This window comes from Haliotis rubra, unplaced genomic scaffold (assembly GCF_003918875.1).
Source record: "Haliotis rubra isolate DU_JTF1 unplaced genomic scaffold, ASM391887v1 Scf602, whole genome shotgun sequence".
In the NCBI taxonomy this organism is placed as follows: Eukaryota; Metazoa; Mollusca; class Gastropoda; order Lepetellida; family Haliotidae; genus Haliotis; species Haliotis rubra.
This window is the reverse complement of record NW_025767305.1, coordinates 634052-661705: the sequence shown is the minus strand read 5'-3', so window position 1 is coordinate 661705 and position 27654 is coordinate 634052. Positions and strand designations below refer to the sequence as shown.

The 27654-nt window shown below is 43.0% G+C and overlaps 1 protein-coding gene and 29 non-coding genes across 30 annotated transcripts; all 30 read right to left on the bottom strand.

The window, feature by feature from the left end:
* Positions 1-132: 132 nt before the first annotated feature.
* Positions 133-204, bottom strand: Trnaa-ugc. Its single transcript has one exon. It is a non-coding gene; the product is annotated as a tRNA-Ala (tRNA).
* Positions 205-545: 341 nt separating this feature from the next.
* On the bottom strand, positions 546-617 carry Trnaa-cgc. The gene has a single exon. It is a non-coding gene; the product is annotated as a tRNA-Ala (tRNA).
* A 272-nt stretch (positions 618-889) lies between these two features.
* On the bottom strand, positions 890-961 carry Trnaa-ugc. Its single transcript has one exon. It is a non-coding gene; the product is annotated as a tRNA-Ala (tRNA).
* Positions 962-1303: 342 nt separating this feature from the next.
* On the bottom strand, positions 1304-1375 carry Trnaa-cgc. Its single transcript has one exon. It is a non-coding gene; the product is annotated as a tRNA-Ala (tRNA).
* A 273-nt stretch (positions 1376-1648) lies between these two features.
* Positions 1649-1720, bottom strand: Trnaa-ugc. The gene has a single exon. It is a non-coding gene; the product is annotated as a tRNA-Ala (tRNA).
* A 343-nt stretch (positions 1721-2063) lies between these two features.
* Trnaa-cgc lies at positions 2064-2135 on the bottom strand. The gene has a single exon. It is a non-coding gene; the product is annotated as a tRNA-Ala (tRNA).
* A 273-nt stretch (positions 2136-2408) lies between these two features.
* On the bottom strand, positions 2409-2480 carry Trnaa-ugc. The gene has a single exon. It is a non-coding gene; the product is annotated as a tRNA-Ala (tRNA).
* Positions 2481-2822: 342 nt separating this feature from the next.
* Positions 2823-2893, bottom strand: Trnaa-cgc. The gene has a single exon. It is a non-coding gene; the product is annotated as a tRNA-Ala (tRNA).
* Positions 2894-3165: 272 nt separating this feature from the next.
* Trnaa-ugc lies at positions 3166-3237 on the bottom strand. Its single transcript has one exon. It is a non-coding gene; the product is annotated as a tRNA-Ala (tRNA).
* A 342-nt stretch (positions 3238-3579) lies between these two features.
* Trnaa-cgc lies at positions 3580-3650 on the bottom strand. The gene has a single exon. It is a non-coding gene; the product is annotated as a tRNA-Ala (tRNA).
* A 272-nt stretch (positions 3651-3922) lies between these two features.
* On the bottom strand, positions 3923-3994 carry Trnaa-ugc. The gene has a single exon. It is a non-coding gene; the product is annotated as a tRNA-Ala (tRNA).
* A 342-nt stretch (positions 3995-4336) lies between these two features.
* On the bottom strand, positions 4337-4408 carry Trnaa-cgc. Its single transcript has one exon. It is a non-coding gene; the product is annotated as a tRNA-Ala (tRNA).
* A 272-nt stretch (positions 4409-4680) lies between these two features.
* Trnaa-ugc lies at positions 4681-4752 on the bottom strand. The gene has a single exon. It is a non-coding gene; the product is annotated as a tRNA-Ala (tRNA).
* Positions 4753-5094: 342 nt separating this feature from the next.
* Positions 5095-5166, bottom strand: Trnaa-cgc. Its single transcript has one exon. It is a non-coding gene; the product is annotated as a tRNA-Ala (tRNA).
* Positions 5167-5438: 272 nt separating this feature from the next.
* On the bottom strand, positions 5439-5510 carry Trnaa-ugc. The gene has a single exon. It is a non-coding gene; the product is annotated as a tRNA-Ala (tRNA).
* A 341-nt stretch (positions 5511-5851) lies between these two features.
* Trnaa-cgc lies at positions 5852-5921 on the bottom strand. The gene has a single exon. It is a non-coding gene; the product is annotated as a tRNA-Ala (tRNA).
* Positions 5922-6193: 272 nt separating this feature from the next.
* Trnaa-ugc lies at positions 6194-6265 on the bottom strand. Its single transcript has one exon. It is a non-coding gene; the product is annotated as a tRNA-Ala (tRNA).
* Positions 6266-6608: 343 nt separating this feature from the next.
* Positions 6609-6679, bottom strand: Trnaa-cgc. The gene has a single exon. It is a non-coding gene; the product is annotated as a tRNA-Ala (tRNA).
* Positions 6680-6952: 273 nt separating this feature from the next.
* Positions 6953-7024, bottom strand: Trnaa-ugc. Its single transcript has one exon. It is a non-coding gene; the product is annotated as a tRNA-Ala (tRNA).
* Positions 7025-7366: 342 nt separating this feature from the next.
* Trnaa-cgc lies at positions 7367-7438 on the bottom strand. The gene has a single exon. It is a non-coding gene; the product is annotated as a tRNA-Ala (tRNA).
* Positions 7439-7710: 272 nt separating this feature from the next.
* Trnaa-ugc lies at positions 7711-7782 on the bottom strand. The gene has a single exon. It is a non-coding gene; the product is annotated as a tRNA-Ala (tRNA).
* Positions 7783-8124: 342 nt separating this feature from the next.
* Trnaa-cgc lies at positions 8125-8195 on the bottom strand. Its single transcript has one exon. It is a non-coding gene; the product is annotated as a tRNA-Ala (tRNA).
* A 273-nt stretch (positions 8196-8468) lies between these two features.
* On the bottom strand, positions 8469-8540 carry Trnaa-ugc. The gene has a single exon. It is a non-coding gene; the product is annotated as a tRNA-Ala (tRNA).
* A 342-nt stretch (positions 8541-8882) lies between these two features.
* Trnaa-cgc lies at positions 8883-8953 on the bottom strand. Its single transcript has one exon. It is a non-coding gene; the product is annotated as a tRNA-Ala (tRNA).
* Positions 8954-9229: 276 nt separating this feature from the next.
* Positions 9230-9301, bottom strand: Trnaa-ugc. The gene has a single exon. It is a non-coding gene; the product is annotated as a tRNA-Ala (tRNA).
* Positions 9302-9649: 348 nt separating this feature from the next.
* On the bottom strand, positions 9650-9721 carry Trnaa-cgc. Its single transcript has one exon. It is a non-coding gene; the product is annotated as a tRNA-Ala (tRNA).
* Positions 9722-9994: 273 nt separating this feature from the next.
* On the bottom strand, positions 9995-10066 carry Trnaa-ugc. Its single transcript has one exon. It is a non-coding gene; the product is annotated as a tRNA-Ala (tRNA).
* A 350-nt stretch (positions 10067-10416) lies between these two features.
* Trnaa-cgc lies at positions 10417-10488 on the bottom strand. The gene has a single exon. It is a non-coding gene; the product is annotated as a tRNA-Ala (tRNA).
* A 273-nt stretch (positions 10489-10761) lies between these two features.
* Trnaa-ugc lies at positions 10762-10833 on the bottom strand. Its single transcript has one exon. It is a non-coding gene; the product is annotated as a tRNA-Ala (tRNA).
* Positions 10834-12728: 1895 nt separating this feature from the next.
* LOC124255537 lies at positions 12729-14584 on the bottom strand. The gene has a single exon (XM_046689472.1). It carries the CDS (start codon positions 14582-14584, stop codon positions 12851-12853), a length of 1734 nt encoding a protein of 577 aa, XP_046545428.1. The 3' UTR covers positions 12729-12850.
* Between the last annotated feature and the right edge of the window lie 13070 nt (positions 14585-27654).

Here is a 27654-nt window from a genome sequence, read left to right as displayed (position 1 = left end):
AGGATGGATGTACATTTCCATGTATTTATTGTGGATTATGAAAGAACCCGGTTTGGTTTGCTGTTGCTGAAAAGGATGAACGCTGGGATTGTAAGAAGAAGATAAATATAAAACAGCGAAAAAGTAGGAACATGGAGATGCCGGGGATCGAACCCGGGGCCTTTCACATGCAAAGCGAACGCTCTACCACTGAGCTACATCCCCAACCTGATGAACAGGGTGTAAAATCCATGTATCGTTCTCTTGAGCACTTGTACATACTTGTTTTTACAATTTGACATCAGTCTCCCACACACCCTCGAGTTTAACAATCGAGCCTGACACATATAAACCCGTGAAAACGTGCTGTATTTGCTGTAAAGAGAGTGTGTATTGGTGTGGAGTACTTGAAGAAAGAAGGGACTTTGTGGAGGCCAATCTCCCCGACTGTTCAGCTTGGCATCTTGCAATGTCTGGTGATTTCAATGAATGTGGCTTCTTTCATATCCGGGTGGGGCACAGCCAGTTTGCAACGTCATCCATTTTGACATCCCTCGCCAAAAATGTGGAGATGCCGGGGATCGAACCCGGGGCCTTTCACATGCGAAGCGAACGCTCTACCACTGAGCTACATCCCCTACTCCTACAGTACTGATTACAGGAGTTGTTAGATTCATCTGTTGTATGCATGTGAAGGTCGAAATCCTATCTTCGAGACGTAGCCTATTGCCAACTCCTTATAAATTCAACTGGATAAGTAGTGTCATTGTTTTGGATGCAGGATGGATGTACATTTCCATGTATTTATTGTGGATTATGAAAGAACCCGGTTTGGTTTGCTGTTGCTGAAAAGGATGAACGCTGGGATTGTAAGAAGAAGATAAATATAAAACAGCGAAAAGTAGGAACATGGAGATGCCGGGGATCGAACCCGGGGCCTTTCACATGCAAAGCGAACGCTCTACCACTGAGCTACATCCCCAACCTGATGAACAGGGTGTAAAATCCATGTATCGTTCTCTTGAGCACTTGTACATACTTGTTTTTACAATTTGACATCAGTCTCCCACACACCCTCGAGTTTAACAATCGAGCCTTGACACATATAAACCCGTGAAAACGTGCTGTATTTGCTGTAAAGAGAGTGTGTATTGGTGTGGAGTACTTGAAGAAAGAAGGGACTTTGTGGAGGCCAATCTCCCCGACTGTTCAGCTTGGCATCTTGCAATGTCTGGTGATTTCAATGAATGTGGCTTCTTTCATATCCGGGTGGGGCACAGCCAGTTTGCAACGTCATCCATTTTGACATCCCTCGCCAAAAATGTGGAGATGCCGGGGATCGAACCCGGGGCCTTTCACATGCGAAGCGAACGCTCTACCACTGAGCTACATCCCCTACTCCTACAGTACTGATTACAGGAGTTGTTAGATTCATCTGTTGTATGCATGTGAAGGTCGAAATCCTATCTTCGAGACGTAGCCTATTGCCAACTCCTTATAAATTCAACTGGATAAGTAGTGTCATTGTTTTGGATGCAGGATGGATGTACATTTCCATGTATTTATTGTGGATTATGAAAGAACCCGGTTTGGTTTGCTGTTGCTGAAAAGGATGAACGCTGGGATTGTAAGAAGAAGATAAATATAAAACAGCGAAAAAGTAGGAACATGGAGATGCCGGGGATCGAACCCGGGGCCTTTCACATGCAAAGCGAACGCTCTACCACTGAGCTACATCCCCAACCTGATGAACAGGGTGTAAAATCCATGTATCGTTCTCTTGAGCACTTGTACATACTTGTTTTTTACAATTTGACATCAGTCTCCCACACACCCTCGAGTTTAACAATCGAGCCTTGACACATATAAACCCGTGAAAACGTGCTGTATTTGCTGTAAAGAGAGTGTGTATTGGTGTGGAGTACTTGAAGAAAGAAGGGACTTTGTGGAGGCCAATCTCCCCGACTGTTCAGCTTGGCATCTTGCAATGTCTGGTGATTTCAATGAATGTGGCTTCTTTCATATCCGGGTGGGGCACAGCCAGTTTGCAACGTCATCCATTTTGACATCCCTCGCCAAAAATGTGGAGATGCCGGGGATCGAACCCGGGGCCTTTCACATGCGAAGCGAACGCTCTACCACTGAGCTACATCCCCTACTCCTACAGTACTGATTACAGGAGTTGTTAGATTCATCTGTTGTATGCATGTGAAGGTCGAAATCCTATCTTCGAGACGTAGCCTATTGCCAACTCCTTATAAATTCAACTGGATAAGTAGTGTCATTGTTTTGGATGCAGGATGGATGTACATTTCCATGTATTTATTGTGGATTATGAAAGAACCCGGTTTGGTTTGCTGTTGCTGAAAAGGATGAACGCTGGGATTGTAAGAAGAAGATAAATATAAAACAGCGAAAAAGTAGGAACATGGAGATGCCGGGGATCGAACCCGGGGCCTTTCACATGCAAAGCGAACGCTCTACCACTGAGCTACATCCCCAACCTGATGAACAGGGTGTAAAATCCATGTATCGTTCTCTTGAGCACTTGTACATACTTGTTTTTACAATTTGACATCAGTCTCCCACACACCCTCGAGTTTAACAATCGAGCCTTGACACATATAAACCCGTGAAAACGTGCTGTATTTGCTGTAAAGAGAGTGTGTATTGGTGTGGAGTACTTGAAGAAAGAAGGGACTTTGTGGAGGCCAATCTCCCCGACTGTTCAGCTTGGCATCTTGCAATGTCTGGTGATTTCAATGAATGTGGCTTCTTTCATATCCGGGTGGGGCACAGCCAGTTTGCAACGTCATCCATTTTGACATCCCTCGCCAAAAATGTGGAGATGCCGGGGATCGAACCGGGGCCTTTCACATGCGAAGCGAACGCTCTACCACTGAGCTACATCCCTACTCCTACAGTACTGATTACAGGAGTTGTTAGATTCATCTGTTGTATGCATGTGAAGGTCGAAATCCTATCTTCGAGACGTAGCCTATTGCCAACTCCTTATAAATTCAACTGGATAAGTAGTGTCATTGTTTTGGATGCAGGATGGATGTACATTTCCATGTATTTATTGTGGATTATGAAAGAACCCGGTTTGGTTTGCTGTTGCTGAAAAGGATGAACGCTGGGATTGTAAGAAGAAGATAAATATAAAACAGCGAAAAAGTAGGAACATGGAGATGCCGGGGATCGAACCCGGGGCCTTTCACATGCAAAGCGAACGCTCTACCACTGAGCTACATCCCCAACCTGATGAACAGGGTGTAAAATCCATGTATCGTTCTCTTGAGCACTTGTACATACTTGTTTTTACAATTTGACATCAGTCTCCCACACACCCTCGAGTTTAACAATCGAGCCTTGACACATATAAACCCGTGAAAACGTGCTGTATTTGCTGTAAAGAGAGTGTGTATTGGTGTGGAGTACTTGAAGAAAGAAGGGACTTTGTGGAGGCCAATCTCCCCGACTGTTCAGCTTGGCATCTTGCAATGTCTGGTGATTTCAATGAATGTGGCTTCTTTCATATCCGGGTGGGGCACAGCCAGTTTGCAACGTCATCCATTTTGACATCCCTCGCCAAAAATGTGGAGATGCCGGGGATCGAACCGGGGCCTTTCACATGCGAAGCGAACGCTCTACCACTGAGCTACATCCCCTACTCCTACAGTACTGATTACAGGAGTTGTTAGATTCATCTGTTGTATGCATGTGAAGGTCGAAATCCTATCTTCGAGACGTAGCCTATTGCCAACTCCTTATAAATTCAACTGGATAAGTAGTGTCATTGTTTTGGATGCAGGATGGATGTACATTTCCATGTATTTATTGTGGATTATGAAAGAACCCGGTTTGGTTTGCTGTTGCTGAAAAGGATGAACGCTGGGATTGTAAGAAGAAGATAAATATAAAACAGCGAAAAGTAGGAACATGGAGATGCCGGGGATCGAACCCGGGGCCTTTCACATGCAAAGCGAACGCTCTACCACTGAGCTACATCCCCAACCTGATGAACAGGGTGTAAAATCCATGTATCGTTCTCTTGAGCACTTGTACATACTTGTTTTTACAATTTGACATCAGTCTCCCACACACCCTCGAGTTTAACAATCGAGCCTTGACACATATAAACCCGTGAAAACGTGCTGTATTTGCTGTAAAGAGAGTGTGTATTGGTGTGGAGTACTTGAAGAAAGAAGGGACTTTGTGGAGGCCAATCTCCCCGACTGTTCAGCTTGGCATCTTGCAATGTCTGGTGATTTCAATGAATGTGGCTTCTTTCATATCCGGGTGGGGCACAGCCAGTTTGCAACGTCATCCATTTTGACATCCCTCGCCAAAAATGTGGAGATGCCGGGGATCGAACCCGGGGCCTTTCACATGCGAAGCGAACGCTCTACCACTGAGCTACATCCCCTACTCCTACAGTACTGATTACAGGAGTTGTTAGATTCATCTGTTGTATGCATGTGAAGGTCGAAATCCTATCTTCGAGACGTAGCCTATTGCCAACTCCTTATAAATTCAACTGGATAAGTAGTGTCATTGTTTTGGATGCAGGATGGATGTACATTTCCATGTATTTATTGTGGATTATGAAAGAACCCGGTTTGGTTTGCTGTTGCTGAAAAGGATGAACGCTGGGATTGTAAGAAGAAGATAAATATAAAACAGCGAAAAGTAGGAACATGGAGATGCCGGGGATCGAACCCGGGGCCTTTCACATGCAAAGCGAACGCTCTACCACTGAGCTACATCCCCAACCTGATGAACAGGGTGTAAAATCCATGTATCGTTCTCTTGAGCACTTGTACATACTTGTTTTTACAATTTGACATCAGTCTCCCACACACCCTCGAGTTTAACAATCGAGCCTTGACACATATAAACCCGTGAAAACGTGCTGTATTTGCTGTAAAGAGAGTGTGTATTGGTGTGGAGTACTTGAAGAAAGAAGGGACTTTGTGGAGGCCAATCTCCCCGACTGTTCAGCTTGGCATCTTGCAATGTCTGGTGATTTCAATGAATGTGGCTTCTTTCATATCCGGGTGGGGCACAGCCAGTTTGCAACGTCATCCATTTTGACATCCCTCGCCAAAAATGTGGAGATGCCGGGGATCGAACCCGGGGCCTTTCACATGCGAAGCGAACGCTCTACCACTGAGCTACATCCCCTACTCCTACAGTACTGATTACAGGAGTTGTTAGATTCATCTGTTGTATGCATGTGAAGGTCGAAATCCTATCTTCGAGACGTAGCCTATTGCCAACTCCTTATAAATTCAACTGGATAAGTAGTGTCATTGTTTTGGATGCAGGATGGATGTACATTTCCATGTATTTATTGTGGATTATGAAAGAACCCGGTTTGGTTTGCTGTTGCTGAAAAGGATGAACGCTGGGATTGTAAGAAGAAGATAAATATAAAACAGCGAAAAGTAGGAACATGGAGATGCCGGGGATCGAACCCGGGGCCTTTCACATGCAAAGCGAACGCTCTACCACTGAGCTACATCCCCAACCTGATGAACAGGGTGTAAAATCCATGTATCGTTCTCTTGAGCACTTGTACATACTTGTTTTTACAATTTGACATCAGTCTCCCACACACCCTCGAGTTTAACAATCGAGCCTTGACACATATAAACCCGTGAAAACGTGCTGTATTTGCTGTAAAGAGAGTGTGTATTGGTGTGGAGTACTTGAAGAAAGAAGGGACTTTGTGGAGGCCAATCTCCCCGACTGTTCAGCTTGGCATCTTGCAATGTCTGGTGATTTCAATGAATGTGGCTTCTTTCATATCCGGGTGGGGCACAGCCAGTTTGCAACGTCATCCATTTTGACATCCCTCGCCAAAATGTGGAGATGCCGGGGATCGAACCCGGGGCCTTTCACATGCGAAGCGAACGCTCTACCACTGAGCTATCCCCTACTCCTACAGTACTGATTACAGGAGTTGTTAGATTCATCTGTTGTATGCATGTGAAGGTCGAAATCCTATCTTCGAGACGTAGCCTATTGCCAACTCCTTATAAATTCAACTGGATAAGTAGTGTCATTGTTTTGGATGCAGGATGGATGTACATTTCCATGTATTTATTGTGGATTATGAAAGAACCCGGTTTGGTTTGCTGTTGCTGAAAAGGATGAACGCTGGGATTGTAAGAAGAAGATAAATATAAAACAGCGAAAAGTAGGAACATGGAGATGCCGGGGATCGAACCCGGGGCCTTTCACATGCAAAGCGAACGCTCTACCACTGAGCTACATCCCCAACCTGATGAACAGGGTGTAAAATCCATGTATCGTTCTCTTGAGCACTTGTACATACTACTTTTTTACAATTTGACATCAGTCTCCCACACACCCTCGAGTTTAACAATCGAGCCTTGACACATATAAACCCGTGAAAACGTGCTGTATTTGCTGTAAAGAGAGTGTGTATTGGTGTGGAGTACTTGAAGAAAGAAGGGACTTTGTGGAGGCCAATCTCCCCGACTGTTCAGCTTGGCATCTTGCAATGTCTGGTGATTTCAATGAATGTGGCTTCTTTCATATCCGGGTGGGGCACAGCCAGTTTGCAACGTCATCCATTTTGACATCCCTCGCCAAAAATGTGGAGATGCCGGGGATCGAACCAGGGCCTTTCACATGCGAAGCGAACGCTCTACCACTGAGCTACATCCCCTACTCCTACAGTACTGATTACAGGAGTTGTTAGATTCATCTGTTGTATGCATGTGAAGGTCGAAATCCTATCTTCGAGACGTAGCCTATTGCCAACTCCTTATAAATTCAACTGGATAAGTAGTGTCATTGTTTTGGATGCAGGATGGATGTACATTTCCATGTATTTATTGTGGATTATGAAAGAACCCGGTTTGGTTTGCTGTTGCTGAAAAGGATGAACGCTGGGATTGTAAGAAGAAGATAAATATAAAACAGCGAAAAAGTAGGAACATGGAGATGCCGGGGATCGAACCCGGGGCCTTTCACATGCAAAGCGAACGCTCTACCACTGAGCTACATCCCCAACCTGATGAACAGGGTGTAAAATCCATGTATCGTTCTCTTGAGCACTTGTACATACTTGTTTTTACAATTTGACATCAGTCTCCCACACACCCTCGAGTTTAACAATCGAGCCTTGACACATATAAACCCGTGAAAACGTGCTGTATTTGCTGTAAAGAGAGTGTGTATTGGTGTGGAGTACTTGAAGAAAGAAGGGACTTTGTGGAGGCCAATCTCCCCGACTGTTCAGCTTGGCATCTTGCAATGTCTGGTGATTTCAATGAATGTGGCTTCTTTCATATCCGGGTGGGGCACAGCCAGTTTGCAACGTCATCCATTTTGACATCCCTCGCCAAAAATGTGGAGATGCCGGGGATCGAACCCGGGGCCTTTCACATGCGAAGCGAACGCTCTACCACTGAGCTACATCCCCTACTCCTACAGTACTGATTACAGGAGTTGTTAGATTCATCTGTTGTATGCATGTGAAGGTCGAAATCCTATCTTCGAGACGTAGCCTATTGCCAACTCCTTATAAATTCAACTGGATAAGTAGTGTCATTGTTTTGGATGCAGGATGGATGTACATTTCCATGTATTTATTGTGGATTATGAAAGAACCCGGTTTGGTTTGCTGTTGCTGAAAAGGATGAACGCTGGGATTGTAAGAAGAAGATAAATATAAAACAGCGAAAAGTAGGAACATGGAGATGCCGGGGATCGAACCCGGGGCCTTTCACATGCAAAGCGAACGCTCTACCACTGAGCTACATCCCCAACCTGATGAACAGGGTGTAAAATCCATGTATCGTTCTCTTGAGCACTTGTACATACTTGTTTTTACAATTTGACATCAGTCTCCCACACACCCTCGAGTTTAACAATCGAGCCTTGACACATATAAACCCGTGAAAACGTGCTGTATTTGCTGTAAAGAGAGTGTGTATTGGTGTGGAGTACTTGAAGAAAGAAGGGACTTTGTGGAGGCCAATCTCCCCGACTGTTCAGCTTGGCATCTTGCAATGTCTGGTGATTTCAATGAATGTGGCTTCTTTCATATCCGGGTGGGGCACAGCCAGTTTGCAACGTCATCCATTTTGACATCCCTCGCCAAAAATGTGGAGATGCCGGGGATCGAACCGGGGCCTTTCACATGCGAAGCGAACGCTCTACCACTGAGCTACATCCCCTACTCCTACAGTACTGATTACAGGAGTTGTTAGATTCATCTGTTGTATGCATGTGAAGGTCGAAATCCTATCTTCGAGACGTAGCCTATTGCCAACTCCTTATAAATTCAACTGGATAAGTAGTGTCATTGTTTTGGATGCAGGATGGATGTACATTTCCATGTATTTATTGTGGATTATGAAAGAACCCGGTTTGGTTTGCTGTTGCTGAAAAGGATGAACGCTGGGATTGTAAGAAGAAGATAAATATAAAACAGCGAAAAAGTAGGAACATGGAGATGCCGGGGATCGAACCCGGGGCCTTTCACATGCAAAGCGAACGCTCTACCACTGAGCTACATCCCCAACCTGATGAACAGGGTGTAAAATCCATGTATCGTTCTCTTGAGCACTTGTACATACTTGTTTTTACAATTTGACATCAGTCTCCCACACACCCTCGAGTTTAACAATCGAGCCTTGACACATATAAACCCGTGAAAACGTGCTGTATTTGCTGTAAAGAGAGTGTGTATTGGTGTGGAGTACTTGAAGAAAGAAGGGACTTTGTGGAGGCCAATCTCCCCGACTGTTCAGCTTGGCATCTTGCAATGTCTGGTGATTTCAATGAATGTGGCTTCTTTCATATCCGGGTGGGGCACAGCCAGTTTGCAACGTCATCCATTTTGACATCCCTCGCCAAAAATGTGGAGATGCCGGGGATCGAACCCGGGCCTTTCACATGCGAAGCGAACGCTCTACCACTGAGCTACATCCCCTACTCCTACAGTACTGATTACAGGAGTTGTTAGATTCATCTGTTGTATGCATGTGAAGGTCGAAATCCTATCTTCTTCGAGACGTAGCCTATTGCCAACTCCTTATAAATTCAACTGGATAAGTAGTGTCATTGTTTTGGATGCAGGATGGATGTACATTTCCATGTATTTATTGTGGATTATGAAAGAACCCGGTTTGGTTTGCTGTTGCTGAAAAGGATGAACGCTGGGATTGTAAGAAGAAGATAAATATAAAACAGCGAAAAAGTAGGAACATGGAGATGCCGGGGATCGAACCCGGGGCCTTTCACATGCAAAGCGAACGCTCTACCACTGAGCTACATCCCCAACCTGATGAACAGGGTGTAAAATCCATGTATCGTTCTCTTGAGCACTTGTACATACTTGTTTTTACAATTTGACATCAGTCTCCACACACCCTCGAGTTTAACAATCGAGCCTTGACACATATAAACCCGTGAAAACGTGCTGTATTTGCTGTAAAGAGAGTGTGTATTGGTGTGGAGTACTTGAAGAAAGAAGGGACTTTGTGGAGGCCAATCTCCCCGACTGTTCAGCTTGGCATCTTGCAATGTCTGGTGATTTCAATGAATGTGGCTTCTTTCATATCCGGGTGGGGCACAGCCAGTTTGCAACGTCATCCATTTTGACATCCCTCGCCAAAATGTAGGAACATGGAGATGCCGGGGATCGAACCCGGGGCCTTTCACATGCGAAGCGAACGCTCTACCACTGAGCTACATCCCCTACTCCTACAGTACTGATTACAGGAGTTGTTAGATTCATCTGTTGTATGCATGTGAAGGTCGAAATCCTATCTTCGAGACGTAGCCTATTGCCAACTCCTTATAAATTCAACTGGATAAGTAGTGTCATTGTTTTGGATGCAGGATGGATGTACATTTCCATGTATTTATTGTGGATTATGAAAGAACCCGGTTTGGTTTGCTGTTGCTGAAAAGGATGAACGCTGGGATTGTAAGAAGAAGATAAATATAAAACAGCGAAAAAGTAGGAACATGGAGATGCCGGGGATCGAACCCGGGGCCTTTCACATGCAAAGCGAACGCTCTACCACTGAGCTACATCCCCAACCTGATGAACAGGGTGTAAAATCCATGTATCGTTCTCTTGAGCACTTGTACATACTTGTTTTTTACAATTTGACATCAGTCTCCCACACACCCTCGAGTTTAACAATCGAGCCTTGACACATATAAACCCGTGAAAACGTGCTGTATTTGCTGTAAAGAGAGTGTGTATTGGTGTGGAGTACTTGAAGAAAGAAGGGACTTTGTGGAGGCCAATCTCCCCGACTGTTCAGCTTGGCATCTTGCAATGTCTGGTGATTTCAATGAATGTGGCTTCTTTCATATCCGGGTGGGGCACAGCCAGTTTGCAACGTCATCCATTTTGACATCCCTCGCCAAAATGTAGGAACATGGAGATGCCGGGGATCGAACCCGGGGCCTTTCACATGCGAAGCGAACGCTCTACCACTGAGCTACATCCCCTACTCCTACAGTACTGATTACAGGAGTTGTTAGATTCATCTGTTGTATGCATGTGAAGGTCGAAATCCTATCTTCGAGACGTAGCCTATTGCCAACTCCTTATAAATTCAACTGGATAAGTAGTGTCATTGTTTTGGATGCAGGATGGATGTACATTTCCATGTATTTATTGTGGATTATGAAAGAACCCGGTTTGGTTTGCTGTTGCTGAAAAGGATGAACGCTGGGATTGTAAGAAGAAGATAAATATAAAACAGCGAAAAAGTAGGAACATGGAGATGCCGGGGATCGAACCCGGGGCCTTTCACATGCAAAGCGAACGCTCTACCACTGAGCTACATCCCCAACCTGATGAACAGGGTGTAAAATCCATGGACCCATCCGCATTAAACGGCTGTAGGCTAATAAAAAACAGTCGGATAACGGTGTGATATGTTCGGGTAAAGAGGGGCATTTAGACCGTGTGTATCGAATGTATGGACATTTCTACATGATAGCTTTCAGATTCAGTTTATGCTACAACAGGCTGTTGCGAAGGGTTTCCCACCTACATGTTTATAAGGAGACACATCTCCTCATTCCACACTCTTCAAAGTGAAAATCCAGGTCGCCGAGATGCTGTGACGTTCTAGTTGAACTCACCATACCAAATGCAATGACGAATATGTTGGTTGTAATTTGTAAACGAAATTATATCCAGTTTGTAGATCCACATTTTGTTGAACTTCTCTGACAGTGTGTCTTAATGTATTAGGTGAATTACGAAATTATTTCATGCTTTTAAGATGCCAAATCTTCCGGTTCATTTAAGACCATTTGTACTGGAGGCGATGAAATAATGATCGTATTTGAGTAATTCAGACAACACATTCATGGAAAATCCGAACGACAATTGAATCAATACACCCAAAGCCAAAGCTGATTTTCACTTGGTTTCCTTTGTTACCTTGACAACACCAAAGAGTGCCACACCAATGAGTGCCACACAAATTCGCAAACAATACTTCCCAATCAAATACCGTTTTTGTGACAACTAGTTTGTTTCAAATGATTGAATTTACCCGAAACTGTTTCACCACAAATTGGTAGAAAGTAAACTCTGTCAAAAAAGAAACGCAACCCCTGTATTTTAGAGATTTTGATCTGAAGTTTTAGGACGACACGGCATTTTTATTATTTAAGACAGAAGTCTGAAATTTGGCAGAATAATAACCCAGATGGGCATGTTTAAAATTGTCATTTCAAAAGTCATCTCACAGACACCAGTTTGTCACCAGGGGGGCGTCTTTCTCAGTATCTCGTATGAGCACCACGCGCTGCAATCACTGCACGGCATCTCCTTGGACAAGAACGGATAAGACGCCGGATTCTTTCCTGGGGAATGGCTCTCCACTCCTCCTGCAGTGCAACGGCGAGCTGTTGCAGCGTCTGTGGCGGCGGCTGACGTTGACGGACGCGTCGATCCAGAGTATCCCACAGGTGTTCAATAGGGTTGAGGTCTGGTGATTTAGAGGGTCATGGCAAGACATTGACGTTGGAATTCTGCAGAAAGTTCATTGTTGTCCCGTTGAAAAATCTGTGTCTGTTGGTCAATAATCGGGAGAAGGTGAAGCTCTAACACGTGGTTGATGTAACGTTGGGCTGTCAGGTTCCCTGGAACGATCACCAAGTCTGATTTCTGGTTGTATGAGATGGTTCCCCAAACCATGACGCTTTCTCCGCCAAATCTGTCCACCTGTCGGACGCAGATGGGCGCAAAACGTTTATGACGTCTCCTATACAGACGCTGTCTTCCGTCGTGACGTTGCAAAAGAAAACGTGATTCATCAGAAAACCAGATTCGCCTCAGTTTTGTAAAGTCCGTATCCTTGCGTTGGTTTATAAACATTACACATCAGCACCGTATAATATTTGACGTGACGTCTCTTAACCGATACGTCACGACTGACCCTGTTCGGGTAAGTGAGTCGGATATCGAGCACAATACAGAATTAATTCACACACAGAGTGATTTTTCACTGAAATCACCGTTCCTGCGCCCCTCTTATTTTTGAATTGTTTTATGCTCACCCATTCAGCTCCTGATTGGTTCGTTGGTTTGTTGTTTAACGCCGCACTCAGCGATATTCCAGCTATATGGTGGCGGTCTGTGAATAGTCGAGTCTTCACCAGACAATCCAGTGATCAACAGTATGAGCATCGATCTACACACTTGGCATCCTTCAGCTCCTGCAGTGACACACTGAAACTAATGAGCACACATATGGGATGTTCTAAACCAACATGTGTATAACAAATAATTGAATCTGGGAGGATTCTTTGTGTGCCTGTTACCATCAACAGCGACAGAAAATCTGATGGCTCATCGACAGTTTCCAGCTTTCACTGTATCAGCCTGTTCCGAGACAGTTGGGGCTTCTTGGTCCTTTGGTTCTTCCCCAGTAACGACGTTCTGTTCCTCAGTACAACATGCTTTGTCAGATGTCGAAACTGCTTCAGGAACACTCACCACATCCAGTGAAACACTTTCTTTCCGTGTATCGCAATCAACTGACACGGTTGTCCCATTTCGATTCGTGTCTCGATTGGTTGCAATGGAACTTATATCAGACGTCTCTTCGGAAATTTCCGGAAGTTTGATGGTCAAGAGTTCGCCATTTTGTTTGGCACGAGGCAGATCGTTGGGTATAAGCTCAGAATCGGGAAGCTCTTTGGGTTTCTCGATTTCATTTGCTGCGGAATTTGGTCTTCCGGGACATTCCACTTCCGGTGGTATGGGTGGGCTTACCGGATCTGACGTCATGTTACTAGGTATCCCAATGCCCATCTCGTTCATTTGCGCAATGACAGACAGTTCCATCTCAACGCGACAGAGGCGGCATTTGCAGCTTGACACGTCGCTTGGGGTGATATTCTGAACACCCGGAATAAGTACCCGTATTCCAGGAGTTCTCAGATAAAACTGCTTCTCATGGAGAACGGAGCGTTGGTTAAGTTTAAAATACAGGCTCCACTCCTCAAACGGATCCATATGACCAACACAGCTTCTTGTACTCGGTGGAGTCTGGGCGACTGGGGTTGACAACAGCGACCTTAAGCGTGCACTGCGGGGACTTGAGGATCTGATGCGCTGGCGAGGACTTCCGGTCCTTGCTGTCTGAACCGGAACTTGAGTCTTCCGGTTTACATCAAACTGTCTTCCTTTCTCACATTCGTTACCAGAGTAGTAGTCCAATATATGCCCCACCCTCTTGTCATAGTCAGTTCTCTCTCTTTGAATAGTGTGTATGTCTGGTTCAGCCTCTTTTGGTTTGGGATGATCCCTGGGGTTCTTCAGATAAGCCTTTCTGAGGTGGGCAATGTAACTCCCATCGTTCTTCTTCGCGGAATATGTGCCTATGCTCTCCATTACCGACTGAGTCATGTTCGGTTTAGTTTTTCTGAAATAAATAATTTTGTCATTGTCAATGAACATGGTAGCATCATTCATTTCGTTCACCACGTACTTCTTGCTTTGGTCCTTGGATTGTCTCGCCAGCGATTTGGAATCGTCAAACGGGAAGATGTTATGTACAGCGACAACCTTGTGTGAGCCAGTGTCAGGTTTTATTTGGTAGAAGTTGTTCCTGGAACTGAGAGAATATTCTCTTGTCTCCACGGTTGCCCTCTGAAGGTTGGATAGTTTGGTGACGGGAAAAGCAGGCAGCGTTTTAGCTCTCATGGAAGGCACATAGGTTACAATGGAAGGGTCACTCGTAATCTTCTGCCGAGCTGAGTTCACACGTTGGAGAGTCTTCATATTGTGCAAGTATCTAGAGTTCCTTAACGGGAATGCTAGCTTTCTGCGATCCAGAAACGCTCTCAAACGGTCATCAGTTGTGTGTGGAGGAATTCCTGCCAAAGTAGTTCCAGGAAAATGGGGATTGGCGGAAGGATATCGGGGCGACTGCCGAGAGGAAGCCGAACGTGGCGTAGGACTACCAACCCTCGATCCCATGACCCCCGTTATTTCTTCTTCGTCTGCCATCTCCTGCGTCGTGAGCTGGTAACGCGGAGGGAGACGTTGCCACAGCGTCCAACAGTTGTCCGTCGCCATATCTGTAACAGAAATTAACATCTGACTATCTGGTCGTAGCTCAATTATTGTTAATGATTGATAGCAGGTGCGTTCGTGTTCTTATTGCCTTTCCCATTGTCCTGGACCAAGATGAATTACTGGCAATATTGGCAATTCTCTTCGTATAACTATGTGTCACATTCTTTCCCAAACATGACCACAGAACAAAGATGTCAAGAGGTAATATGTTCCCGCACCACGCGCATACAAAAATGAAATGTTACGTTAGATAATGGAGCACTACAGTGGGAGATTAAATAAGGCCTGTAGTGATTCTGGCATTGTCATTAAAATGCAATTGGTTACTAGGTTGAGTCGAGTTAATCAAGTCGTGCCACCGATATCCGACTTCATTCATCTTCCGAGCTGTACACAATGGCTGCTGTCGTGCTGCAATCTACTGACTGTGGCAAACAACACCGTCAAGGCTGATACGGTTAGATGGAGTAAGGGATCGGCCACTTATAACATGGGGAGAGGAAACGGTTGGGTATTTTCTGTTTGTGACAATTTCTTTCAAGACATTAGCAGTTTACACACCTTCTCTAAACCATCTTATCCAATAATATCAACCGGACAGTCCTAGTGAAGTCTGACTGGATCGGGTGGTCAGACTCGCTGACTTGGTTGACAACACGTCATCATATCCCAACTGTGTAGGTCGATGTTCATGATGTTGATCATTGGATTGACACACTTATTTATAGACAGCCGCCATATAGCTGGAATATTGCTGAGTAAGGAGTTTAATTACAATCAAACAAACAAAATGATAAATTTGAAGTTTTAGAAGTGCCCACAACCTTTGGTTGCATGGTTTTCCGACATAAATTGATCCAGGTCAAATGTTTGAATACAGTAACTCTGCGTTAGTCCGGCCATGCATCAGGAAAATACATCTGGACTGATTACGTATACGTCTTATGATCTTTTCAAATATCCCGACCTTCCATGCGTCCTGGCAACCTACATATGGCATTTGGCAAATGTCTAAGACAGCACAGAAATTGCTGAAAAATGCATTGTATGTTTCAAATAAATCAATCAAATATACAAAGCATCGGATTATAGAGATGTGAGATTTGTCAACTAGCTATTGAAACAGTGATAAGGGAGATGGCTATTCAAATGTTCATTATACGGCTAGTTTTTGAAAGATAAATTAGGGAATTATATATTGAAATATCGAGTAGCTAACTAACTATTAAAATAACCATTAGCCAGTTGGCTATTGATGTACTGATTAGCCACCTTAGGCATTGGGATATTGATTAGTGAACTAATCACTGAAATATTGATCAACTAGCTGCTGAAATATCGATTAGAACCTACCTATTGAAATGTTGGTTAATGAACGAGCTATTTAAATGTTGATTAGCCACTTAAACTGAAGCACAAAAAGTACACATATATGGAGCTTTGGCGTTATTTTTAAAAAAACCAACAACCCACAACTACGCCGTCTTCAATATTTTGAAAAGTGTTTTGATTGTGACGTACAAGTACAACATCATGTACGTGTTACCAAAAACCACATCGTATCATACCCAGATGCAACGTTGTCAGCGTCTCACGTTCCTACAGCTTGTTCAGCTTGACCTGGGCTACTCTACATATGCATGACCCGGGAGGTCAAATGGCACAAACGACAGGACGAGTTAACGTCATTAAATAGGGGAGCAGAGAATGTTAGTAATGTTGCGTTCGTGCAAAACATGCATACATGGATTCGTTACAGAACCTGTCCCGGAAAACAACTCTTCTGAAAATACAATCATTTCATGTTTTAATTGAATTGTTTATACAGTCATATGCTATCTAGTTTGGTTTACTAACTTTACAAAGTACAGACGTCAGTTACTTTCACAATCAAATTCAATCTTTTCAGTTATCACTATTTCATGTTCAACTGCAATATTTCTGTCCAGTAGTTAGGACATTGCTGACGATTTCTCGACACTGAGTTGTCAAACGGCGACCTGGTCTCGGCTGTTCGGACATGTTGACAATCAACTGACAAAGGTACACCCCTTCACAATAATAGATCCGACCAGTTGTGACACGGTCACGCAATACATAAGTATTCACTTGATCAGGTCAACCCGTGAAGGTCCGAATTAGAAACTTGGCCTTCAGTAACCCAGCTTGTCGTAAGAGGCGACTAACGGGATCGGGTGGTCAGGCTCTCTGACTTGGTTGAACGTCATCGGTTCCCAATTGCGCAGATCGATGCTGATGCTGTTGATCACTGGATTGTCTGGTCCAGACTCGATTATTTCCAGACCGCCGCCATATAGCTGGAATATTGCTGATGCGGCGTCAAACTAAATCACTCAGGTCAAGCTGAAGCTGTACCCCAACGTAGACGATTCAGTCGATGTTCACGGGTTCATAACATGCCCCGAAATGGTCCTGCTGAAGCTGACATTAGGCTGTTGATGCAGATGACGTCACTGTGAGCATCCTTTTGAGCAGATGGAAATGCACAGGTGTTGTCATCTTGCGAGGTGGTCGCTCTCTGTCCTGCAGGTCGTGTCAGATGTCTGACCAGTCTGGTCGATATGTCTCCTTAGTTTGATGATGGTCGGCCTTGTACACCCGATCTGGCAAACATGACTGTTCGAATGCCCTTTAGACTAACAACTAGTCTCTGAAATGAACATATTTTACTGAAAAAAGTTCATAGTGAAAAAAAAGTATAATATAATGAAACGGAGCCCTGAGAAAGCTGAGGAAATCTAGACTTGCCACATTTTCTAGACTTGCGTGGGCTTTCTTGGATATATTTGCCTCAGGGTCTGTATGACAGACTAGAAGGCCCTTCTGCGACATTTAAATGAGTCGTTCTCTCGCCATAGCTGATGATCTTGTCGTTTTGATGCGTGCCTTTAACACGTATACCACTAACAATCTCAGCTGTGTTTCATACTGTTGGAGCATACCACGTACTTGTTATTCAACGAAATCAAGATTTTTCACATATTCCACTCATAGCACTTTAACGGATATATGCTCTGTTTTTGGCAACATGTACACAGTGCCTGTGACTTGTAATCACAATCAAAACACTTCACAAAATATTTGCTTTGTTTTAGGGAAAATAATCACCAAACACAAAGTGCTTATTTTCTTTTGTACATCAGCATAGCTGCATAGCTGTTAAGTATTTAGAAGATAATAGATTATTAGTGAGTGAGTGAGTTTAGTTTTAGCAATATTCCAGCAATATCACGGCGGGGACACCAGAAATGGGCTTCATACATTGTACCCATGTTGTGAATCGAACCCTGGTCTTCGGCGAACGCTTTAACCATTCGATTATTAGTGTTGTGTAGTACAAGATAGGTACGTTCAACTGAAAAAACCGTCGTCACGGAATTGATACAGACTATGTCATTAAAAATGTCCATGTATAAATGGTAATTATACCAAGGATCCCAGTTGCCTCGTTTACCCGGTAAGGGCGAGGGTCCTTATAAGCCATCTTGATCAATTCGATTTGAGAAAATGTGACTATTTTACATCGTGCGAACGGGTGGCAATACGATTGTTCTTTCAACACCATATAAAGAAATAAAACCAGACTTGAATCAATTAATATTAGAGAGTTTATGTAAATATGAACGTATGAAACATCTTTTACCAAAGCTGATATCCCGCGAAGAAGGTAAACCGAAGTGATACCAAACTTTCCATAATGCATAGAAAACAACAGGGTGAGGTACTTTTCTCCAAAAGTTCGAAAAATCTGCTTGTTCAGCTTTATTTTTACCACATATGAAGGATCTTTCATACTGCTTATTGAAGAACCTTCAAACTGACCCATGTAGTCACGTTCCATTTAAAACTGCTCCATACATAAACTTAATCTATATAAAACTGAATAAAATACCCAAGACAATCAAATTAAACTACATATTTAGTCCGTAGACCAGTTTAAGGATTATGGATGCCAAAGGACTCTCGAAATATGCTGGTATCCGGGCAGTACGGTAGGTACCTGTGTTTACACAGTGTGGGTAGCACTTGTACATTCCCTGTCATTGTGGCGTGTGTTGTGTGTTTGATCGTTAATCCGGCAACCAGCACACCTTGGCCTTCTCAACACGCACCAACACTTGGAGATTTATGACGTGCTTCCTCCTTCGCCTCAAGTTGAGGACTGACAAGGCTGTAAGATTAGGCAAGAAAAAGTGTTGGCTTGGAAAATATTGAATGTGATATTGGTGTGTAATATCTGTATTGGAAATTCAATATTTTCCAAGCCAACATTTTTTTCTGGCGAATGAACGTGTTCGAGAAGTTAGGATGAATGTCTGTAAGTTGGATTGTTTTCATCTATGAAAATGGAATTCAATAAGTCAATTACAATGCGAGGGGAAATTCTATTTCAGCGAGTTGTTTCGTTACGAGACAACGTTTTATCTGGGGTATATACTTTGATCAGCTTGAGTGAATATATTCTTTAAGCACTGTGATAAGCGTGGGTGCCTATATAGGCTTTAAGCACTACGATATGCATGAGTGACTATAGGCTTTAAGCACTAAGATCTGCATGAGGGACTATAGGCTTTAAGCACTCGATATGCATGAGGGACTATAGGCTTTAAGCACTACGATATGCATGAGTGACTATAGGTTTTAAGCACTACGATATGCATGAGTGACTATAGGTTTAAGCACTACGATATGCATGATGAGTGACTATAGACTTTTAAACACTACGATATGATGGTGCAGTGACTACAGGTTTAAGCATGCATGGATATGCATGAGTGACTATAGGTTTAAGCACTACGATATGCATGAGTGACTATAGGCTTTAAACAGCATGATCAACACAACTACACGTGTGTTTATGAATTTGCTGATTACAAGAATGTTTTATCCTCATAACTTTTTTAACTTTAAATGGTGTTCAATGATTTTTACTATGACATCATAATATTTGTTCAATTATTATACCTTGAGCATGGGTGCTAGGTATAGATTAAGTGTCCATGCCTTTAGCGCGGTGATTTTGTTTCGGCAGATGACCAAGATTAATTATTCACTGGTGTTGACGTTATAGAATTCGTTATTGCACTGGGATTCTATAACAACCACATTGAACATTCACACTGCACACACAACATACTAAGCATTCAGTGACGTGACTGATAATAAGCTGCTGACGTCATGTTATTTTCAACTCGATACGATATTCCTGTTTTATAATACTTTGATGCTTACTTTCATATGTCAAGGCTTATATATAAATTATATGTATCTATAAGTTATAATTTCATCGCTAACCTTTCCAATAATTAAACAAATCGATGCTCTAGGAGAAAAAGAACTTACCTCAAATTTAGCAAACCGTTATCCTCAGACCAGATAGAACTACATCATACATATTTCCATGGAAACATACTTCTTTCTTGGATTTGTTGATTCCTGAACGCCTATACCTTCATATAATGTCACATCGTTCAAGTACGTGGGACCATGCCTGATACTGGCCCCTGAATGCCAAGAAATCAAGACAGTCTGGGAGAATGGTCAAGAATGGCGCCGACAGCTCCTGATATTGGTTTGTGAGCGTAGCGTTATTGATGACATTTTGAAACGCGAGTGCAGATAAACCCCCATGTTGGTTTCCCCCCTCTTGGGGCCTGACCCAGTCTACCTCGAGTGGGTAGACTTTCCTTATGTACCTAGCAACTCAAGGGGGTGAGTCCTTCTTCGGTAGCTGGTTACATACTCAACAACACGCATTGCTGAAGCTGTGTTGTGTGACGTTATCGCTATGATAAGCCAGACTGAACAATTGCATTTCAATTGACTTCACAACCTAGATAAACAAACAAAGCGAATCGGCTATTTGAGAGTAATGAATGTGCAGGAATATGCATGTATTGATTAGAGAGAGGGCGAATGCTATCGCCTTCAGTGTGTAATGATTGTGCGAGAGCTGTCGGCGATACTAAGATTAAGTGACGTCGTGGTAGGGTTTTGACAATCAACGTTAGGGAGTCTTGTTTGAGAAACACTTCTTGTATTTGTTTGCTCGTTTATATCTGGACTTTAATTTAAATCTCTCGTTTATATTTCGGGATATTTTTTGTAATGGGTCGTGTGATTGGTAAATAGGTAGAAATAGTTTTCTGAATTCTGAGTGAGTTATGAAGTGAGGTTTATATCCTGGCATGTCAGTTTGATATGAAGGCGTGACATTATACGGGTCTCAGACTTCTACCGACTTCTTGAAACCTAGCGCAGGCATGATTGCCTACAGAAATGTGTCCATTATGTAACTCGGCTGTAGAAGATGAAATTCAATGTGCTTTTGTATGCCCACATTATGTTGATTGAAAACCATATATCCCAAATAATTATCTGTTAAAATATCCTTCAACTGCCTTTGTTTCCATTGTATCCTCCCAAAATAAAAATGTAATACGTAATCTAGCTCTTTATGTAAACCATGCTTTTATCCTTAGAAGCAATCCCTTATCTGAACTGTAATTTGTTTTGTGAAATGTCTGTAACATGTGCTGTATATATACTTTTATTATTTGTATATGATTTTGACAAACCTAGATAGGTGACCAGGAATTCGAACCCACGACGATATGTTCCTGGTACGCTTAAGGGACGCTACTCTGCACAGAGAAGCACGGTTGAGTTATTACGATATTTACCAGAGTATTGTCATATCGACTACATGTGCGTATATCCACCGCCTGTGCTTATAACTACTACAGGAGTAGTGGATGTGGTAGTAGTGGTGGTGATGGTAGTAGTAGTAGTAGTAGTAGTTGTAGCTGGCTATACTGCATTATATCGAACTGGACTGATGTTTCCTGAGTGTGTATTGTGAGTTGAAAGTCCGCAGTTATGGAGAATATAAACGTTAACCTTTTCAGCAAGTACGTATGTAGTGGAAGAAGTCTTAGTAGTAACAGAGGCAGTAGCAGTGATAATAGTGGTTGTTATAATAGGAGTAATAGTTGTAGTTGATGTAGTAGTACCAGCCGCACCAGTAGTAGTGGACACGGCATTAGTAGAAACTGAAGCAGCAGCAGTATCTTGTTTGTCAGTTTGTTGTTTAACGCCACACTCAGCAATATTCAAGGTATACGGCGTCGATCTGTAAATAATCAAGGCTGAACCTGATAATCCAATGATCAACATCATGAGCATCGATCTACGCAATCAGGATACCAAAAGATGCGTCAACCAGGTAACAGCAGTAGCAGGAGTAGTAGTAGTAGTAGTAGTAGTAGTTGTAGTTGTAGTTGTAGTTGTAGTTGTAGTTGTAGTTGTAGTTGTAGTTGCAGTAGTAGTAGTAGTAGTAGTAGTAGTAGTAGTAGTAGTAGTAGTAGTAGTAGTAGTAGTAGTAGTAGTAGTAGTAGTGGCGGCAGAAGCAGTACATGGTCTACCTGCACCCAACTCGTAGCAGGCATTTAACTCAGTTTTTAGGTTTGCAAACGGTTTCCGATAGTTCCAAGAAAGACATGGTCATCATTATGGAAAGCTGCTGAAGGCAGCTGGGGTCAGCATCTATCTATTATTACATCGATTGCATTATTACAGGATGACTCCACGCCTTCGTTTTAACTCATGTTTTAACCCACATCGACTTCCACACTGAGTCCGGGCGGTGGGGTAGCCTGATGGTTAAAGCGTCCGCTCGTCACGCCGAAGACCCGGGTTCGATTCCCCACATGGGTACAATGTGTAAAGCTGGTGACCCAAGTGATATTGCTGGAATATTGCTAAATGCGGTGTAAAACCAAACTCACTCACTCCACACTGAGTTCAAGGATTCGGACATACTATTGGCCCAATGGCTCATAATGACCTCTGTCTAAATGCCGTTTACACATGTACATATGCCGGAAAGAGTTGCGCCCCTTGACCTGGTCTGTTCCTCATGTTTACGATCCAAAGGGTTTAGTTTAACTCCACACTCAGCAATATTCCAGCTATATGGCGGCGGTCTGTAAATAATCGAGTCTGGACAATCCAATGATCAACATCATGAGCATCGATCTACGCAATTGGGATACGATGACATGTATGAACCAAGCCAGCGAGCCTGACCACCCGATCCCGTTAGTCGCCTCTTACGACAAGAATGGGTTACTGAAGACCAGTTCTAACCCGGATCAACACGGGTCACGATCCAAAGAAGCGCCGTTTTCAATAAAAAGCTTTCCTTTTTATATTCTTCTGTCTCTGATAACCGAACTTGCTTATTATTTGAAATAACAGTAGGATTGAAAGTTCTCGGATTTACGTAAACTTTAACCGATTTCAGTGTGTCATCTGGGTGTGCGTGAAGACATGCAAGTGCGAAATAATTCATCTAATTTAAGGAACTGCAAGTTTTAAAAATAATTCAACGAAAATTAAAGTTTATGTGTGTTTACTGACTGAGGCTCAAATTTCCAACATATTTTCATAACTCATAATTTAAGAAACATTTTCCAAATTTACTATTACAGCACTCTTTCCTTAGACTAACGCTTAGTCTCTGAATATATATACTTTTGATAGTATATAAAACAAGCCCATTTAAATTGAAAAGAAGCCCCAGGGAGACCAGAGATTGAACCTGAGGAAATCTAGACTTGCTTTATTTAGAGCTCTAGCACTGCAGATAGTGCTAGGCAGTAGGGAAAATAATGTGGTTCAGGGACTGTGAGACAGAATATCTTTCCTCATTTCACTACCAAAACCCATATTTGACTTGATTAATGTATATGACTCCACACATTTTATGCAGGTGTGCTCTGATTTGACCCTTCCTCCCACTGCTGGTCTGTCCTGACTCCAGTGTATTTCAAGTCAGGATAAATGTCACAGGTTTCTTGATAAGTTGTTTTAAGGATGTCGTTTCACCTATCCCTGTTGTGTAGTGCACACTCTGTGTGACGGATGGGGGTGGGGCACACAGATGGCCCAGCACTAAGAATCAATTATCGTGGAGTTTATATCCCACAGATGGGCCACGGCTATATTTCTAGGTATGTCGCTCTGGCATAAGGGACATACAGTTCAAACTCACACACTCACAAAAAACAAACACCCCACCCCCACCCATCCCCACCCCAATTTGTTTGTCCACAGTAAATCTGAAAAAAACCCGAGGGATTCCCCCTCTTCTCTTCTCCTCCTCTTTGTAATGTCTAGTCAAAACAGATCACCACGGCGACTCAAACTATTATGCGCAGGTATCCCATACTTTATGTTTCATATACAAGTTTGCCCTACATGAAAATGTGTGTGATTTTTATGCAACTTGATTTGAACGTAAGACAACACCATGACTTCAATGCTGTGAAAATGTAATGAACGTTGACCGGGCATTGTGAAAAGCATTCGTAAAATGTACAGTGCTTCCCCATCAGAGGTACCCTTACACGGCAGTATGTTGCATTCATCAGACCCGGTGCTATAGGTTTAGCGTGTTGTACAGCACTAGGTGATGCGGTTATATTTAGTACCTGGCATCTCATAACCCACACATGCTGTTCCAGGCAAAGATCTGTTGAAAAGGCCTTTTGAAACACCACAGTATCTGAAGTCAGTGCTTGACAACCACATTCACATTCACTGCACCCAGGATTTGACAACCAGTATTTCACATTGACTGCACCCAGTATTTAACAACCACATCACTCACATTGTACTGCACCCAGTATTTGATACATTCACATTCAGGTGCACCAGTATTTAACACCCAGTTTACAGACACATCTCACTGCACCCAGTATTTGACAACCACGTTCCAGTATTTGACAACCAGTCACATTGACTGCACCCAGTATTTGACAACCAGTCACTGCAGACCAGTATTTAACAACCACTTCATCCAGCATTTGACCGTATTTAACAACCGCATCCAGTATTTGACAACCAGTCACTGAGGGACCGTATTTAACAACACTGAGAGGACCTGTATTTAACAACCTTCACTTCATCCAGCATTTTGACAACCTCTAACTTTATCCAGTATTTGACAAAGTCCACTGTATTAACAACACTTGACTGCACCAGGGTATTTGACAACCCACACTTCATCCAGTGACTGCACTAACCTCCATTTCAAAAGGACGTATTTAACAACCTCTGACTTCACCCAGTATTTGACAACCTCTCACTGCTGCCACTGCCACTTTATCCACTATTTGACAACCACTACCACTGTATTCACATTTTGACTTCATCCAGTATTTAACAACCTCTCACTTCATCCAGTATTTTACCATTTGACAACCAGTCACTGAGGACCTGTATTTGACAACCACTTCATCCAGCATTTGACAACCCAGTATTTGACAATCCCACAATCACTGAAGCCAGTATTTGTACCTGACTGAAGCCAGACAACAGCTACCAAAGCAAGTATTTGGCATGCACGTTCATTTAACCTATTACTACTGCTGCTGCTACTACTGCTACCACTGCACTGCTACTGCTATACTACTACTACTACTACTGCTACTACTGCTACTACTAATTTGCTGCTACTGCTGTTGCTGCTGCTACACTACTACTACTACTACTACTACTACTGCTGCTACTACTACTACTACACTACTACACTACTGCTACTACTACTACTACTGCTACTACTACTGCTGCTACTACGCTACTACTACTGCCTGCTGTTACTACTACTACTACAACTACTGCTACTACTACTACTACAACTACTACTACTACTACTACTACTACTACTACTACTGCTACTACTACTACTACTGTACGACTGCTTGTCGTAAGAGGCGACTAACGGGATCGGATGGTCAGGCTCGCTGGCTTGGTTGACACATGTCATCGGTTCCCAACTGCGCAGATCGATGCTCATGCTGTTGATCACAGGCTTGTCTGATCCAGACTCGATTATTTCCAGACCGCCGCCAGATCGGTAGAATATTGCTGAGTGCGGCGTAACACTTAACTCACTCACTCACTCATTACCACGTATGTCGTATATACCCAATTCGTTAGGACATAGGAAACACCAATAAGAAGCTTCTAAGATATACTGATAGGTCTGTTATATAGCACACAGTTTGTAAGCACGTTGTAACCAAACTACACAATGTAACCATGCCTGTCGCTCACTCTCACACACACACACACACACACACACTCTCACACACTCTCTCTCTCTCTCTCTCACACACACACACACACACACACACACACACACACACACACACACACACACACACACACACACACACACACACACACACACACACACACACAGAGAGGTGCCAGGTCGGTGTGCGGTACTTGATGTGTATACCGGGCACCTGCTAAACCCTGGGCCCACACAGGTAAAACAGACCATGTAGAGAGGAACTGACTTCATCGCACTAATCGGGTTAAACAAGTGAACACTACACGTTTTGGTCAAACTGACATGTACCTGCGATTTGGAGACTACATTTTAAAGACTGATGTTTGCCTCGTTAATCCGGACATATGAATTTAATGCGTAATGGTATGGATTAACGGGTTTCAACTGTAACATAATTACTGATCAAGTCACATTGATGAAATTTATGAGTGAGTGAGTGAATGAATCGGGTTTTGCGCAACTTTTAACAATATTACAGCAATATCACGGCGGGGGACACCATATGATGTGGCTATTGCGTTCCCTCATTCGACTCCTTTTTAATGTTAACAATGTATAAGCTTGCTAGAATATTGCTTAATTCGTCATACTTAACCTATCGGGTACCCATTCGCTGCTGCAACATAGAATTGAAAATTTATCAGGGGGATATGTTTGCTGACCAGTGTATCCCCGTGCATTCCCTTCTACATGCAGGCAGCTGCCATCTATGCTTAATAGTGAGTGAGTGGGTGAATATGGTTTTACACAGCTTTTTAGTATAAATGGTAAATAGTAGATGCAGCAGCAGCAGCAGTAGTAGTAGCCGCAGAGTGGGTGAGTGAGTTTAATTTTACTCCGCCTTTAGCAATATTCCAGCAATATCACGGTGGAACACGCCAGAAATTGGCTTCACATATTGTACCCATGTGGGAAATCGAACCCAGGTCTTCAGCGAGACGAGCGAACGCTTTAACCATTAGGCTACTAGAATAACACTCACACACACACACACACACACCCCACACACACACACACACACACCCCTACATGGTAGGAATGTAAGTTACTCCTTAAAATGGCCATAATATCTAATCTGTTTGATTGTATGTTACAGACGCTTGGTTCAGCCATTTGTCTTACGTCCTGGTTTTGATTGATTAACCAGATTGCATATAAAGTGACTTTTACTTACTGCTGCATAAAACAACATTCACTCACAATAAGCCACCGAGTGAACTGAGGAACACAATCGTATCAAAATATGTTTAATCACATTAATACCACAGACATGACATTGGATTCATTCCACCAAGAAAAAAATGTAATTGGGTGTCATACAAACTGTCATTACAAACTTACGCCAAATAAGCATATTTTTTTATTCACCTGTTTCAGCCTGTGACACGCAGCGTTCACAAATTTACATTAATCTTGATTGATTTATCGACTTTCGATCAGGTCGAGTCTCTGTTCAAAGTGCAATGGACGCTAAACCCGCCTTATCAGGGTTTATATTGTCGATATGAATTTACATGCTTGTATACACGCGAAAGACATAGCTCAGCCTTCTCTATGTTTCGGGTTACACCGCTCCAGATCTAGGTCGCTCCTTGTCCGCAGAGATCTAGGATCTTATATATATATATATATATATAGCTGATGTTTCCTCACCCCAAGACGACATGCGGACGGTGGCCTGGCGGTGTTTGCATTAAATATGGATTTGACTTGAAGGAACTATGCTGAAAGGCAAAAGAAACGCCGTAATATTGGAAATGACATTTTAAGTATCAATGGAGTATTTGAACCTCGAGCACGTTGACCAGCGTTTAGACGTCCAATGGCTTGTTGTCGTTGATGTCTCGTTAACCTAGCCATAGCTGCTGTGTTCAGAAAACAAGTGAACGATTGCCATTCAAGCCGG

What these genes read in the sequence shown, in the direction of transcription:
- LOC124255537 (XM_046689472.1), bottom strand. Translation starts at nt 14,584, where the DNA reads ATGGCGACGGACAACTGTTGGACGCTGTGGCAACGTCTCCCTCCGCGT.